The sequence below is a fragment of the Bactrocera tryoni genome, chromosome 3, assembly GCF_016617805.1.
Source record: "Bactrocera tryoni isolate S06 chromosome 3, CSIRO_BtryS06_freeze2, whole genome shotgun sequence".
Taxonomy (NCBI): Eukaryota; Metazoa; Arthropoda; class Insecta; order Diptera; family Tephritidae; genus Bactrocera; species Bactrocera tryoni.
The window spans coordinates 5,706,494-5,720,338 of NC_052501.1; the positions used below are offsets into that span (position 1 = coordinate 5,706,494).

Sequence of the window (13,845 nt, forward strand, 5' to 3'; positions counted from 1 at the left end):
ACTGACCAACTGCTCATTCATTCGCTAGGAACGTCGGTGCACGCACGCTCCATAGCTCTCTATACAATGACCTACTAGCTGATTTTGATCCGATCAAAAATAGAATTATGGCAGATCAACGACCAGAATATGAGGTAATATTTAACTTTTTTAAATGTTGCCAGTTCGTTAATTTTTGGTTTGTCGTCGACTACAAGTCATTGTTAGGACGATATCTTCTAGTGAGCAATTTTTTTAGGTTTCATCTACGAAAAAAAGCGGAATAACTGCAGCTTTTCTTGTCGCCGTCAAAGATCGCATGTAACTCGAAAAACATTGGATTTCTGTCTTCCAAAATTTTACTGTGTATTCTTAAAATATCTATTTATAAATATATCTTTAACATTTTAAAACAATTGATGTATTATTTTTTTAATTCCCAAAATTCGTCTTTTTTAGGCTGTCCCCAAAGAAGCAGATGATCTTATACATTTAGTTGTTGAAAAAAATCTCAAATTAAGGGGTAAAAAACAATCATTTCCTTCAGAAAAAGATGCGCCCGCGTTGACCGGATAAGTCCTTAAGAATTATGTCTCAAAATACTGTGTAAAATTTCATGAAGATCGGTTGAGTTGTTCTCTAGAAATCTCCCCAACCGGCTTCAAAAACACAGTTTCGAGAAAAAAGCGTTTAAAAACGGCGCACTTAGCCTAGCTAGCCTCGAGTACACAAGTTTTCAAGGCAGTATCTCCGAAAAAGAGATCAACGAATATTCTAGAGGTGCTGTAGAATTTAAAAAATATATACATATATAGTAAATTTCATAACCACTTTTTAAAAATGAACAATGCTCCGAGCAGTAGTTCTGTAGAAACACTAAGAATAGTAGTTTATGTGTAATATGTGCATACAAACATCTGCGTATTCCATAAGCGCAAGGTTTATGTGCATTTACCTGTATATACACATACTTTAATGCATAACGCTGGCATTTTACCTTCATTGTTAGTTGCAAATGCTTATGCAATAGCCGCGCTAACGTTGACTGCATTACATAACTCAAAAAAACCGCGGCTGCTTCTCCTTTCCCCCAACTACACGTTCGCGCTGTTAAATGTGTCAATAGTTATTGATGCACATTTGCTTATACCTATGTATGTATGTATGTTATATTGACAACACGCAGTCATGTTCGCGAACAAAGAAAAGAAAAAATGCACACAAAGCTTACCAAAATGTGTGGTCTCCAATGCAACAGGTTTGCCAAAGTGTTCGGCAGGTGCATCGCAAATGCCTATATGTATGTGTGCACGCGTGTGTTGGTTTCTATTGGTTGGCCTATGTTGCCTTTCTTGCCTTGAGCTGCATGTGCATGAGTGTGTGTGTGTACGTGCGTGCGCGTTTTCGCTTTCACTGTGTGGCGCTGTGCACTGAGCGTAACGAAAAGCAATGTTGTTGTTGTCGTTATGTTAGTGCAATTAAATTGCTCAATGATGCGCCAAAACTGGAGTATAAGTTGCCTTAGATGAGTTGAACCTTTTTAATTAGGCCAATAAATAATTAAAAATATTAAATGATTTAAAAAATTATACCCAACACGAGTCCACTGAAGACCTTGCTATAGCAACTTTCTTTCTTTTAATATTTTCAATTTCAAATGAAAATTTAACACACATATTGTCAAGTCATAATTTGAAGAAATTCCACAAAAAAAGATATTACTTACCACCTTTGTCCATCTCATTCTTGCAATAAAAAAGTTTGTAAAAAATTTGAGTGTTTCTTTAACTTATTATTAAATAAAATAATATTAAGCCTAGGGCAGTTTTCAAGTTGTATAAAAATATATAACACATTTGGCTTATAATACAATGGAAAATAACGGAGCAAACATAACTGTTAGCTAAGTGCCGCAGTCTCGCTTGCCCCATTGAACCCCCTTCCATTACTTCTACATCAACTACAACGTCCTTCCACTTCTGCTCTCCTTCACTACTTCTCCTTTCTTCCAACTGGCCATCGGTCCTCCTTGTTCTCGTTATCGTGCTAATGCTTCTTTATTAACATCCTCGTCGGTATTTTTGTTGTTGTTTTGGTGTTACTCCCGTTCAGCTCAACATTAATGCGCGCGTACTTTTGTGATTACCTTCGGATGGACTAATTAGGAGTGATCATGTTTTAACTTATTGGTTGCTTGATTGGTTTTCTGGTTTCCTTCTACTAAGCTTCATCCTTTCCTTCGGTTCGTTTCTATCCACTTGTTTTTACTTGTATTCGCGATCTGTGGTGGCAATTCTCAAATTTCGTCGATTTCATTTCATTTCAATTGGTTGCAATTAACATTTTTATTATCCGTGGTCTTCATCTAGTTCGCCGTGATTTCATACAATATCATTATTAGTCATTTTAGAACTACTCAGCCTTCTTCGTCAACAGTTTGTGAACACGCTAAATAAGAAACATCATTTAATAGCCATGATGATGATAGTCATGATGTTCTTCTTTGTGGAAGATTGGCACTTCAACGTGGTACTTTTCTGGGATGGGAATCTCTTTGTGCACTGGTACCTTGACTTCTGAGTAAACTGGATATGGTTTCTCAATGGGTACTTTAACTTCATATGGTACTGGTTTCTCGACGGTGTAAGGTACCTTCTTCTCCACCGTGTACGGCTGTGGCACGGGCACCTTTACATGTACTGGATAAGGTTTCTCAACTTCGACTTTGTATGGTTTGTCAACTGGTACTTTAACTTCGTAAGGTACCTTCTTTTCCACAACAACTGGATATGGTTTTTCAACTTCGACTGGGTATGGTTTCTCAACTTCGACGGGGTATGGTTTCTCTACGGGCACTTTAACCTCATAGGGCACCTTCTTGATCACCTCATATGGCTTGGGCACAGGTACCTCAACTTTCACTTCATAAGGAATCTTCTTGATGACTTCGTAGGGTTGTGGTACGGGTACCTTCACCTCATAGGGGATCTTTTTGATGACTTCGTAGGGTTGTGGCACGGGCACTTTGACTTCGTAGGGCTTGTCAACGGGCACTTTAACTTCATAAGGCACTTTCTTTTCCACAATGTATGGTTTTGGTACATGCACTGGTACTTTGACGTATTCCTTAACATGTACGGGTACCTTTTTCTCGACATAGTATGGTTCGGGTACAGGCACTTTCACCTCATAGGGTACCTTCTTTTCCACAGTATATGGAACGTGTTTGGTAACGGTGTAAGGCACTGGCACTTTCTTCTCAATAGTGATGGTCTTTATGTGTTCATGATGATGATGTCCATAGTCGCCTAGATGAAGACCACGTTTTTCGACGTTTTTACTATCATCCTTTGCTTCGACGGCGTCCTTCGCAGTTTCTGCTGCAGCAGCATCAGCTTTTTCAGCTGCCGGCGCACAATTGGCAATTGCCACGCACAAGGCGAGACAAGGTAGTACAAACTGTAAATGGAATAAAATAAAAAAATATTAAATTAAGTTAGGTTATTCACACAACCATTTGGATCACTACGGATGCACTCGTCAATATTATTATTTGTTTTTGATTTTCTTAATTACCAAGCGCATTGTTGAGCTGTCGGTTTGAACGATCCAATAGAGGAGAATTAACACAAAAAGTTTGTTTAGCCTATAACGAGATCCAAGTTGGGACTGACTTGTTCAGCTGCGCACGCTTACTTTATATACATGTGAAAAAGCTGCGCGCGCATGCGCTATTGTAGCAATCGTTGCGCCTGCCATGCGCTACTTACCATGCGGCAATACATTGGTAATACCAGCAGAGACCACCGCATTACAAAAACAACTACAACGCATGATAATAAGCGCCGCCACAACAACAACTACAATAACAGCGCCATTGGCGTAGAGACGTTGAAACGGTAGCAGCTTAAAAATATTGTAGCAATACTAAGTGTTGTGGCTTTAGCCGAATTATTAGTGGCAAGTCTGCAGAAACAAAAGAAACTTTAACTGTAGTAATAAGTAATTAGCATTAGTTTATAAAACGATTTATAAGTACCTACAGTGTGGCCCGCTAGCGAAAGGTTTTGTTTGTGTTATTCCACAATCGCTTTTTTCCGACGTGAACTTAAAGTGTTGCATAAAAATTACAGATATTTCCTTGTCCCTTTTTTGCCTCCATTTTTGGTTTAAACTCGAGCAAAATAAAGTGGCTAGAGGAAATAGAACTCCAAAAAGCTCTATGTTGCACTGAATAAGTCATAAGTCCTAGTGCAATTATCAGAATTGATTCAGGTCCAAGACGATATACATAAAATGACGGTATTTCGATTAAATAAGTAGCCTTCTGCTAAGAAAAGCGCGCAAATATGGTCTAAATACTATAATATGGGTTGCCAGAGTGTTTTCCTTTCATCTTTCAACTAACAATAATGTTGGACAGCTTAAATAGCAAAAGTTCAATGCTCCCCTTCGGTGGGAAGTACCAACCCTAGATTAAGTAAATTGTTCAAAAGTACAAGCTGCTCAGAAAGAGTTTAGTGAACAATTTTCTCATCAAAAAAACTAGCATTGCGGACTCCGCCTTTAGGATCCTGCATTTGTCGTTTTGTCGCAGAAATATCACGACTAAAACGATTTTGCTCTTGGTCACATTAAGATCTTATAATATCCGTACAGTGGATTAGCTCAGTCAGAATTCGGAAGGATTTCTCCGAACCATTCGATACCAAACGAGGTTTCAGACAAGGCGACTCCCCTCCCTTCGTGTGACTTCTTCAACCTACTCCTGAAGAAAATAATTCGAGCTGCACAGCTAAACAGAGAAGGTACCATCTTTTACAAGTGTACTTATGACTGTTGATATTGCTGACGTAGCCTGATGATATTGATATCATTGGCTTTAACAACCGCGCCGTTAGTTCTGCTTTCTCCAGAATGGATAAGGCAGCGAAGCAAATGGGTCTGGTGGTGAACGAAGGCAAAACGAAATCTGATGATCCCCTGTCATCAAACAAACAGTCGTCGCACTCGCGGCTAGGCACCCACGTCACTGTTAACAGTCATAACTTCGAGATCGTAGATAATTTCGTCAATCTTGGAACCAGCATCAACACCAATAACAACGTCAGCCCCGAATTTCAACACAGAATATCTCTTGCCAACAATAGCACCTGTCGGACTAAGTAGGCAATTGAGAAGTAAAGTCCTCTCTCGACGAACATAAACACAACTCTATAAGTCACTCATTATTCCCTTCCTGCTATATGGTGCAGAGACATGGACGATAACAACATCTGATGAGTCGACGTTACGAGTTTTCGAGAGAAAGGTTCTGCGGAATATTTCTGGTTCTTTGTGCGCAGGCCACGGCGAATATAGAATTCGATGGAACGATGAGCTTTATGAGATATACGACGACGTTGACATAGTTCAGAGAATTAAAAGACAGCGGCGACGCTAGCTAGGTCATGTTGTTCCTATGGACGAAAACTCTTCAGCTCTGAAAGTATTCGACGCAGTACCTGCCAGGGGAAGCAGAGGACGAGGAAGACCTCCACTCCGTTGGAGGGACCAGGTCAAGAAGGACCTGGCTTCGCTTGGAATATCCAATTGGCGCTACCTAGCGAAAAGAAGAAACGACTGGCGCGCTGTTGTTAACTCAACTATAACCGTGTAAGCGATTTCTACGCCAGTAAAGAAGAAGATAAAGAAGGATTAGCTCAGTAACTATTTAACGTGCTAAAAACCAAACTTTTGAGAAATTACCACACTTTGTATCTCTATGAAATAATCACCCTCTCTAATTGCCATCGTTTCATGTAGGGTACTTCGTAAGCGCTAAGCATTACGATGAACAAGATTCGCAAAGTACCATAAACTGGTAAACATTTCGAGCAAGTCTCCCAAAAAAGCTCGACGCGTTAGAGTGTTGCCACAAGAGGAAAGCATTCAATGCTCGGCTGGTTATATCAACGACCTGTTTTCCGCACTCCAACGTGCATTCATGCCAACACCGACTTGCGAAAAGGAAATGATACACCGGCACGGCTACAACGGTACATTGACGACGAACTTACAGCGCCAGCTTGTTGCATGCGCCGATTTTCAACTCACACACACATACATAAGTACATAATCAAGCATGCCATGCACTGAGATCGAATTTAAATTAGCACACTGCCCGTGTAGGTCTTACGAAATCGCTGGCACTCGGCGTGCATGTACGAGTATATGGATATCTTTATAATTTTAGCGTCAATTTTATTTGCACTCAGTCGGTTAGTTTGCACTTTTAGTGGCACACGGAGATTAATGTAAGCGCTGCAGACAGACATTGACATCGAACAATGAAGCTGGCTGTACGCAGCATAAAGACCCACAGCCATATGCACAAACATACATACATATAAACGTTATGCAAATACATGCATATACATACATACATATTCAAATATGTATATGTATAATATGTAAAGAGCAATTTACTTGCAACAAGCAGCTTCCGTTTTGGCTGTTTGGAAATTTGACACCACACGCGAGCACACGCGGGTTGTGTAAGTGAGTAAATGAACTTGAACAGTCTTCGCTAACTGTATCGTTAACCATAAAACCTCAAAATGCAATTTTATTTTCACTTTCATCGGGGTGTAGGTCTTGGGCTCGCTTTCAATTTCAATTACGGAAGAAAGCGCATGGCTAATTGCAGCCATCCAGGCAGCTGGCCAGCCGCGTGCAGTGACTGTTGATCTTCAGCAAATCATCTAACGGTTGTTATTGAAAACCTGATAGTGCCAAGCGAATGCGCTCCGGCCTTCCTGCAAATCTTCGTTTTATTTCTTTCATTGCTGCGTTTATTCGGTTTTCGCCACTATTTCGCAATCTGAAGCATAGATATGATGCACTCATGCATACACACAACCTATTTCCATACATACATAAGTATGTATATTTGTGTTGATGGAAAAAGGAGTTTGAGTGAGTTCATTTTTTTCACTTTTTAGTGTAGAGAAAAGCCATTGAAGTAAAGTTTAGTTAGTGTAAACTATTTGACGTCTGAAAGCGATAAAACATACACACATTCATGTTGATTATACAACAACGTTTAATGTAGCAGTTTTATGACTATTTACCATATGTTTTGACCGGTAGCTTTCAACATTTTCTTGTGCATATACATACTTACATATATTTTTTGCTGTATAGAAATGTATATACATACATAATATGTATGCTATCTGATGAGATCGAATGCGGAAATTTGTTAACCAATTGATTAACTTTTTTGTTTTAAATGTGGTCTTATTAAATTCGTGCGTTTGAAAATTATATATGTATATGCAATTAAAAGTAGGCTTTGCTGAGCCTTGGGGAATCAAAGAAATAAAAAATAATTACAAATCAGATTGTCATGGGATCATTGCGAATACATTGTTAAAGGCTTCAATACAAAAAAAAATGTTTTGCTAATAATTTTCTTAAAATTTTGAGAATGTCTTTAAAAAAAATTTAATCCTTTTTATCTTGACCAAAAACTTTACTTGGAAATTATTTTTTATTCAATCCGCTATATCGATACATACAATCATTACTACTTCGGACTGTGGAAAACCACTCAAGCAAATAGTTCTAGGAGGAATCTAAAGATTGTCGACCTACCAGTTTTAAACAAATGCGAGATATGTCATCTGATCAAATTTGACCCGGACTGGTCCATTTAGACTGCACAAAATTAATCGCTAAAAATATTTTTTTATAGCTTAGTACAACCTTTTTTATGTTCGTGTGAAGTTTGAACTCCATATGTCCTTTAAAGTGTGTTTCACCACTGTTTGTTTACCAGTGGAATCACGCCTACGTAATAGTTCGTTCACACTGTTGGAAAAGTGGGGAGTCTACTTTATTACGAAGACAGGTATTTTAATGTCACAAGTTATTCAATTGTGTGTTATCGAAAGCTTGCCCCAAGAAAGTTGTCCATTTAGATCTCTTAATGATGATAACACCGAAAAAGTTAATAAATAGCAGAGGATCTGAACATTTCTTATGAATAATGTTGTTAGTATGACGCGAAACGTATGGTGCGAAACGTGAGACGCCGAAACTGTCCGAATGGCGCTCCAAAAATGAGCCGAAACTAGAAAAATCAAAATTTGCTTAAGGCACAGAAGGCCTTACAGCCGAGGCTTATAACAAGTGTATAGAAAATTAGATTAAGCGTTCACATGTTTGTCTCAGGGACCTATTTTCAAGACGTTAATAAAAAGTTATATTAAAATACGTGAAACAGTATTTTTTTGTCGGTGCGGATGAAATTTGATCAAAGAATGTATTGAAAACCCTTGGTGAAAATTTCGACGCAACATCTTTTAAAAAGTTTTCTTTGCGGATTTCCAATAATAATTATGTATGGTATTTAGTCCTTCAAACTAATGCTAGCGTTAAAGTGAAATTTTGGTCACGGATCAAGTTACCTTATTCACGAAAACGGCTGATCAAAATTTGCCTTACTAATTACATAGCAATATAAAAAATCAATTATTTATAAAAATATTTTAGAAATTTTGAAACTATGAGGTGATTGGTATTGATTTAGTAATACTTATTATCTATTCTTGTGAATTTGGTAATAAATATATTTTTGTATTCAATGCCTTATGAGTAATTATTTTCTAACACGAAGCGAAGGCTATTAACATTCCATTCTAAAACAGAGGAGATATAATTAGCAGTATTAAATAATATAATACATACATATGTATGTATGTTCCTAAGTAAGCCAAAAATTAAATAAATTGCTTTAACAATTATATGTTATAAGTTTTATACCCTCTACAGGATATAATACCAATGCCACGAAGTTTGTAAGACCCTATAGGAAACGTCAAACCTTTTTTCCCCACGTTCTTTTCTCACAAGGAGCTGCTCATTTACTTGGCCTACACATAGTATATCGGACCACTATTGCATATATGTATCTGTCCATCGAAATCAAATCCTTGTATGGAAAAATTTTTTTTTGAATTTGGCATGGATTATTTTCCAAGGCAACATTACAATTTTCGAATACATCTTTTAGATCTGACCACTATAGCATATAGCTGCCATAAAATCTGACCGATAAAAATCAAGATGCAAAACTGTTGACCAGTTTCGCCATAAGAAATGTACCTGTGAAGGGTATTGTTAGGTTCGGTGCCGAAGTTAATAATTTTTCTTGTTTAAATATAAAATGCATTTAAATACTACATATGCAGAGGCTTCGGCATTATCAAACATTAATAGAAATTCCCTGAAGCTATAATACTGTATAACCTTAAAAAATACATTTAAATTCAAATATAAAAAGGTCTAATAGCTTGTGGATAGCTCAATTTGTCGGAGATCTTGTAACTACACCAACACAAATGTGAAAATAATCATATATGGATATATGTATTTATATACTACAATCCTTGAATACATACTAATTATGTAGATAGATTTGTGCATTTATGTAACTAAAATATGATAAAACTTGCATCACTATGGGTGTGTGAATTTTATGAGCAGTCTTTCATTGCAGATGACTTTACGCCGACAACATAAAATAAAATAATATGAAAGCAACGCACACTAACCCGCTTTAAGACAATTCTGCATTCACTACCACACTTAAAACTTATTATGCAAATACATATGTACATATTTACAATCATAGTTCAATTCCCCAATGCAGGTTTAGCAGTAACAAAACATACACGTATGTATGTATATGTAGGTAAATACGTTACAATCATCTGTGTATTAATATACGATGCATGGTCCATTCGTATAACGTACTATGTATGTAAATATGATTCTCTGCAGTTTATTTTGGTCAACGACCTTCATTTGAAAATTAGTTTTTTATGTTTTCCTATTTATTAGGCGTCCATTCATATTTAAATGCGAGTAAATATTGTCTATTATGTATTAACCAAATGTATACAAGCCTTTGTTGTTCAACGCTTTGACTATCCTATAGAAAGCAAATCGAATACGTTTATTTTTCAAATCTGCCTCCGATTAGAAATTCGTGTCAACCTTGACCATAATCATCATAATAGTGAGAAATACGTAGAAACCTAGTAAGAAATCATTTAGTTTAAAAACGATCAACGGTTTTTAATCAAAATATTTACAAGAAACGTCATTATTTAACGCTTATCATTTGGGATATTTTTATATCCCATATACTTATGTAGCTGTTGCTATGAAGAATGGGTAAGGGCAAAGTATGGGGCAAATAATATATGTAATTGTAAATGTTTATAATTGCATTTAAACTTTTTCCCCAACTACAACTTTCATAAATATTACAAAGAAAGGATAACGTCATGTTAATCCTTCTCCGATGATCCATTTCCATCATAATTATATACTTTCGGGTTTTTAAGATATTCTTCACTGCTAATGACTAATTTTCTGTAATTCTATGTATATTAACTAATAAATAATAATTACAAAATTAGCAAAAAAAATTAAATAAAAACATCTTGAATAATTATATTAATATAAAATAAAACTCACTTTTAAATTACAGAATTTTGTGCCAGGCACTAACTCAAAAATTACCTGAAAATACGATTTTTTCTAATTTTCATAGCAGCGAAAGAAGGTGTGGTAAAACCGTATCATAAAATTGAACATGCATTAAAGTTAGCAATTTGGTAACTTCATAAAAAGCCTGTAATATAAAACTGAGTTGGTTGTTGTTGTAGCGCCAGTAAACATTCCTGAAGCAATTTCGAGGAATGGTGCCGAGTTGACAGTTACATATTGGCCGGATAATAATCTGGGTTCGTTTCGGTTACTTATTCCCGACTGTTGCGGGAATGGAGTTTCGGAATGGCGAATGGAATGAGTTGGTTAAAGAAAAGTGGTTAGGAGCATTAAGGGCTTATTGTAGGCAGAACATAGCTCGTGTGTAACCAGCTAGAATAACCAGAGCATAATTACGCTAATGAAATTAATAACCGTCAAAACTCGTGACCTTTCCTTTGTCTTTACTACAAGAGTTGCCGGCTAGTGACTTATGGTGCAGCTCTATACTTTCGTAGTCATTACTGATGTTGCGAAGTCATTAACTTTGAGAATTTTCATGCAATTGTTAAAAATAATGAGAATTGCACTCCTTCATGCAATTTAAAATTCCCTCTGGTGCAGTTCAGTTTCTAAATATTGAAGTTTATCGCTTTTGATAGAGAACATGGTCTATTGAAATCCATTTTCAATTCAACTAATATATGAATTTTCATCTCGAAAAGATAATTCGTGTTATTTGTTTTCAGCTTGTAGGCAGTGGCGTAGAGAAAATTAATGCCCGAGGATGTTTGTAGTGAATTGTTCGAGAAAAATATCTGCAAAACATTGATTTCAGTTACGTGTCAGTTTGTAGACACTTTATAATTTCCGGGAGCGATGGTGGTGGTTTACTAAGGTCAGGCGCTCAGTAAAAGAATAAATCAAAATAATTTTTTTTCTAATTAACTTTTCTAAATAATACAGATTAACATCAAAGTAGACTTGGAACCAATTAGTCGACTAACATGTATTATTGCATTTATTTACAATCAAACGAACTTACTACATATTCAATGACAACAAAATAGTTTGGAATACTGGGGTTGTGAATGAAAAGTTTGCTTTTTTAAATATTTTTCAAATTAAATTTTAAACCAAATCTTCAGGATTGAACATGCCCTAGAAGAGAAAAATACATTAATAATAAAGTATGGGACGAATCCTTGTAATTAAACTTACTCTTGCACGTCTAAGAATGGAATCTTTACTAGCATCATATGGATGGTCCTTTGAAGGGATTTCCAGCACAGCGGGTACTGGTGATGTATGTGCATCAATCACGTGACGTATGAGTTCAGCGCAATTTTGGTTAATCAAAATAATATCGATATCATCGCGCTTCACAAAACGTCTAAAGCAATCTTCGACTTCACTCACTGGTGTATCTGTTTAAGTCATCATTAAATTACATATTAGCATATGTCAAATTGTTTAATACTTTTAGCTTACTCTTGTCGACGACCATGAAATTGGGGTGACGGTTCTTGTTGATTTCACCAACTCCACCCAGAAGAAAACCTACACAAGTGTCCTAAAATGAAATATGGGTAGTGAGGAATAAATATACTTTGTAAAATGCTTGCCTTTACTCACTTCATCACCAATAACGGATATAAGTTTTCCTCTTGCCGAATGCAAAGCCATTTTTCCACTTTTTGATCAATAATCTACGTTTGGATAGGTAGAGTTCGCAAATGGTCAGCTGACATACGTCAAATGACAAATTATCTACAACACATAGCTTCGCTGACAAAATTATAAAGATCGCCGTTAAAAAAGAAGGGAGTGTTGCGCTCTTCACTTAATTTTTTTAGCGTCGAGGAAACTCATCGGAGCCTGGGATAACGCATAATGTAAATACAATCTATAAACACTGAGATATTTATATTTTGATGAAGAAGCTTCAAAATACGATAAAGAAAGTCTTGTTCAATGATTTTTCATAACAATGTGAACTTTTAATGTATATAAGTTGCATTTAAACTGAAAATGTTAGTAGAGCATCCCAGAATTAAAATGGGATGGACAGATAGGGGAATTTTTTCGATTTTTAATGAATTTTACAATTATCTTTTGTACTTATTATATACAGCAAAAGTTGCTTTAATTCAAAATTTATCTTCTTGTTCAATTCGATTTATTTATGCAATCATTCCAAACGGTCGAAACACCTGCATCGTGAATACAGTCTTTATACCAAATCGATGACAATTGTATAAAACTGTTGGCAGCACTGATTTTTGACATTTCTCTTGACAGCATTGTAGACGGCAAAAGTGTTTGGTCATTTTCATCACCGTTTATTCGATTATTATTAATTCATTTTCTCTGGATTTACAAATTTCAACTTAGGTGTAAGACAAGAAACAACAAGATCTCACACATCCGAAATAAATAATTGTTAAATATTTTGCAGATGTTTTTAACACGCGCTGAATACGATCGTGGTGTAAACACCTTTTCACCAGAGGGACGCCTATTCCAAGTGGAATATGCTATTGAAGCCATTAAATTAGGATCTACTGCCATTGGTATCTGCACCAGCAGTGGTAAGTACATTTAAATGATAAATTAATCATCTACTAAGTGATTTCTTTTATATTAGGTGTGGTACTCGCTGCAGAGAAACGAAGCACATCTGAATTAATGGTGTCTAGTAGCGTGGAGAAAATTGTTCAAGTAGACCGACACATTGGATGTGTTACATCCGGGCTTACAGCTGACGCGCGTACATTAATTGATCGTGCGCGTGTTGAATGCCAAAATTATTGGTTTATCTACAATGAACCTATGCCAATTGAGTCCTGCGCGCAAGCAGTATCTGCAATGGCTATACAGTTTGGGGATAGTAGTGATGGCGGATCGGCAATGAGTCGACCATTTGGTGTTGCGATGTTATTTGCTGGAATTAATGAAGGTGTGCCGCAGCTTTGGCATATGGATCCTTCGGGGACATACGTGCGTTATGGTGCCAAAGCCATAGGTTCTGGTAGTGAGGGGGCTCAACAAACATTGAAAGATGAATATCACAAAGATATGAGCTTGCAAGAGGCGACGAAGCTGGCCATGTCTATACTCAAGCAAGTAATGGAAGAAAAGCTGGAATCAAAGAATGTTGAAGTATTGGTAATGAAGCCAAACGAAGATTTCCGTATGTTCTCTAAAGAGGAAGTAGAGCGTGAGATAAACGCACTGTAGGGTAGTAGGTTGGGAAGCCACAGTTTATGGATACAGATTAAATTTGTTTTGCATATGGTACTTTGTATTTAAAAAAAAACTAAA

At 36.5% G+C, this 13,845-nt stretch overlaps 3 protein-coding genes across 5 annotated transcripts; 1 reads left to right on the forward strand and 2 right to left on the reverse strand.

The window, feature by feature from the left end:
- Positions 1 to 1,804: 1,804 nt before the first annotated feature.
- Positions 1,805 to 4,221, reverse strand: LOC120772860 (skin secretory protein xP2). Of its 3 annotated transcripts, XM_040101680.1 has the most exons (4): positions 4,019 to 4,221; positions 3,750 to 3,945; positions 3,556 to 3,625; positions 1,805 to 3,438 (listed from the first exon to the last, which is right to left on the reverse strand). In XM_040101680.1, exons 3-4 carry the CDS (start codon positions 3,562 to 3,564, stop codon positions 2,446 to 2,448), a joined length of 1,002 nt encoding a protein of 333 aa, XP_039957614.1. In that variant the 5' UTR covers positions 3,565 to 3,625; positions 3,750 to 3,945; positions 4,019 to 4,221; the 3' UTR covers positions 1,805 to 2,445. The 3 variants fall into 3 exon arrangements, with proteins under 3 accessions (XP_039957614.1, XP_039957613.1, XP_039957616.1); XM_040101679.1 differs by lacking the exon at positions 3,556 to 3,625; XM_040101682.1 differs by lacking the exons at positions 3,750 to 3,945; positions 4,019 to 4,221 and having other exon boundaries at positions 3,556 to 3,652.
- Positions 4,222 to 11,500: 7,279 nt separating this feature from the next.
- On the reverse strand, positions 11,501 to 12,281 carry LOC120771290 (V-type proton ATPase subunit F 1). Its single transcript, XM_040099221.1, has 4 exons — positions 12,157 to 12,281; positions 12,013 to 12,094; positions 11,743 to 11,948; positions 11,501 to 11,682 (listed from the first exon to the last, which is right to left on the reverse strand). Exons 1-4 carry the CDS (start codon positions 12,205 to 12,207, stop codon positions 11,653 to 11,655), a joined length of 369 nt encoding a protein of 122 aa, XP_039955155.1. The 5' UTR covers positions 12,208 to 12,281; the 3' UTR covers positions 11,501 to 11,652.
- Positions 12,282 to 12,819: 538 nt separating this feature from the next.
- LOC120772706 (proteasome subunit alpha type-5) lies at positions 12,820 to 13,821 on the forward strand. The gene is made up of 3 exons (XM_040101450.1): positions 12,820 to 12,915; positions 12,980 to 13,112; positions 13,169 to 13,821. The coding sequence occupies exons 2-3, from the start codon at positions 12,980 to 12,982 to the stop codon at positions 13,759 to 13,761; spliced, it is 726 nt and encodes a 241-aa protein (XP_039957384.1). The 5' UTR covers positions 12,820 to 12,915; the 3' UTR covers positions 13,762 to 13,821.
- The last annotated feature ends 24 nt before the right edge of the window (positions 13,822 to 13,845 follow it).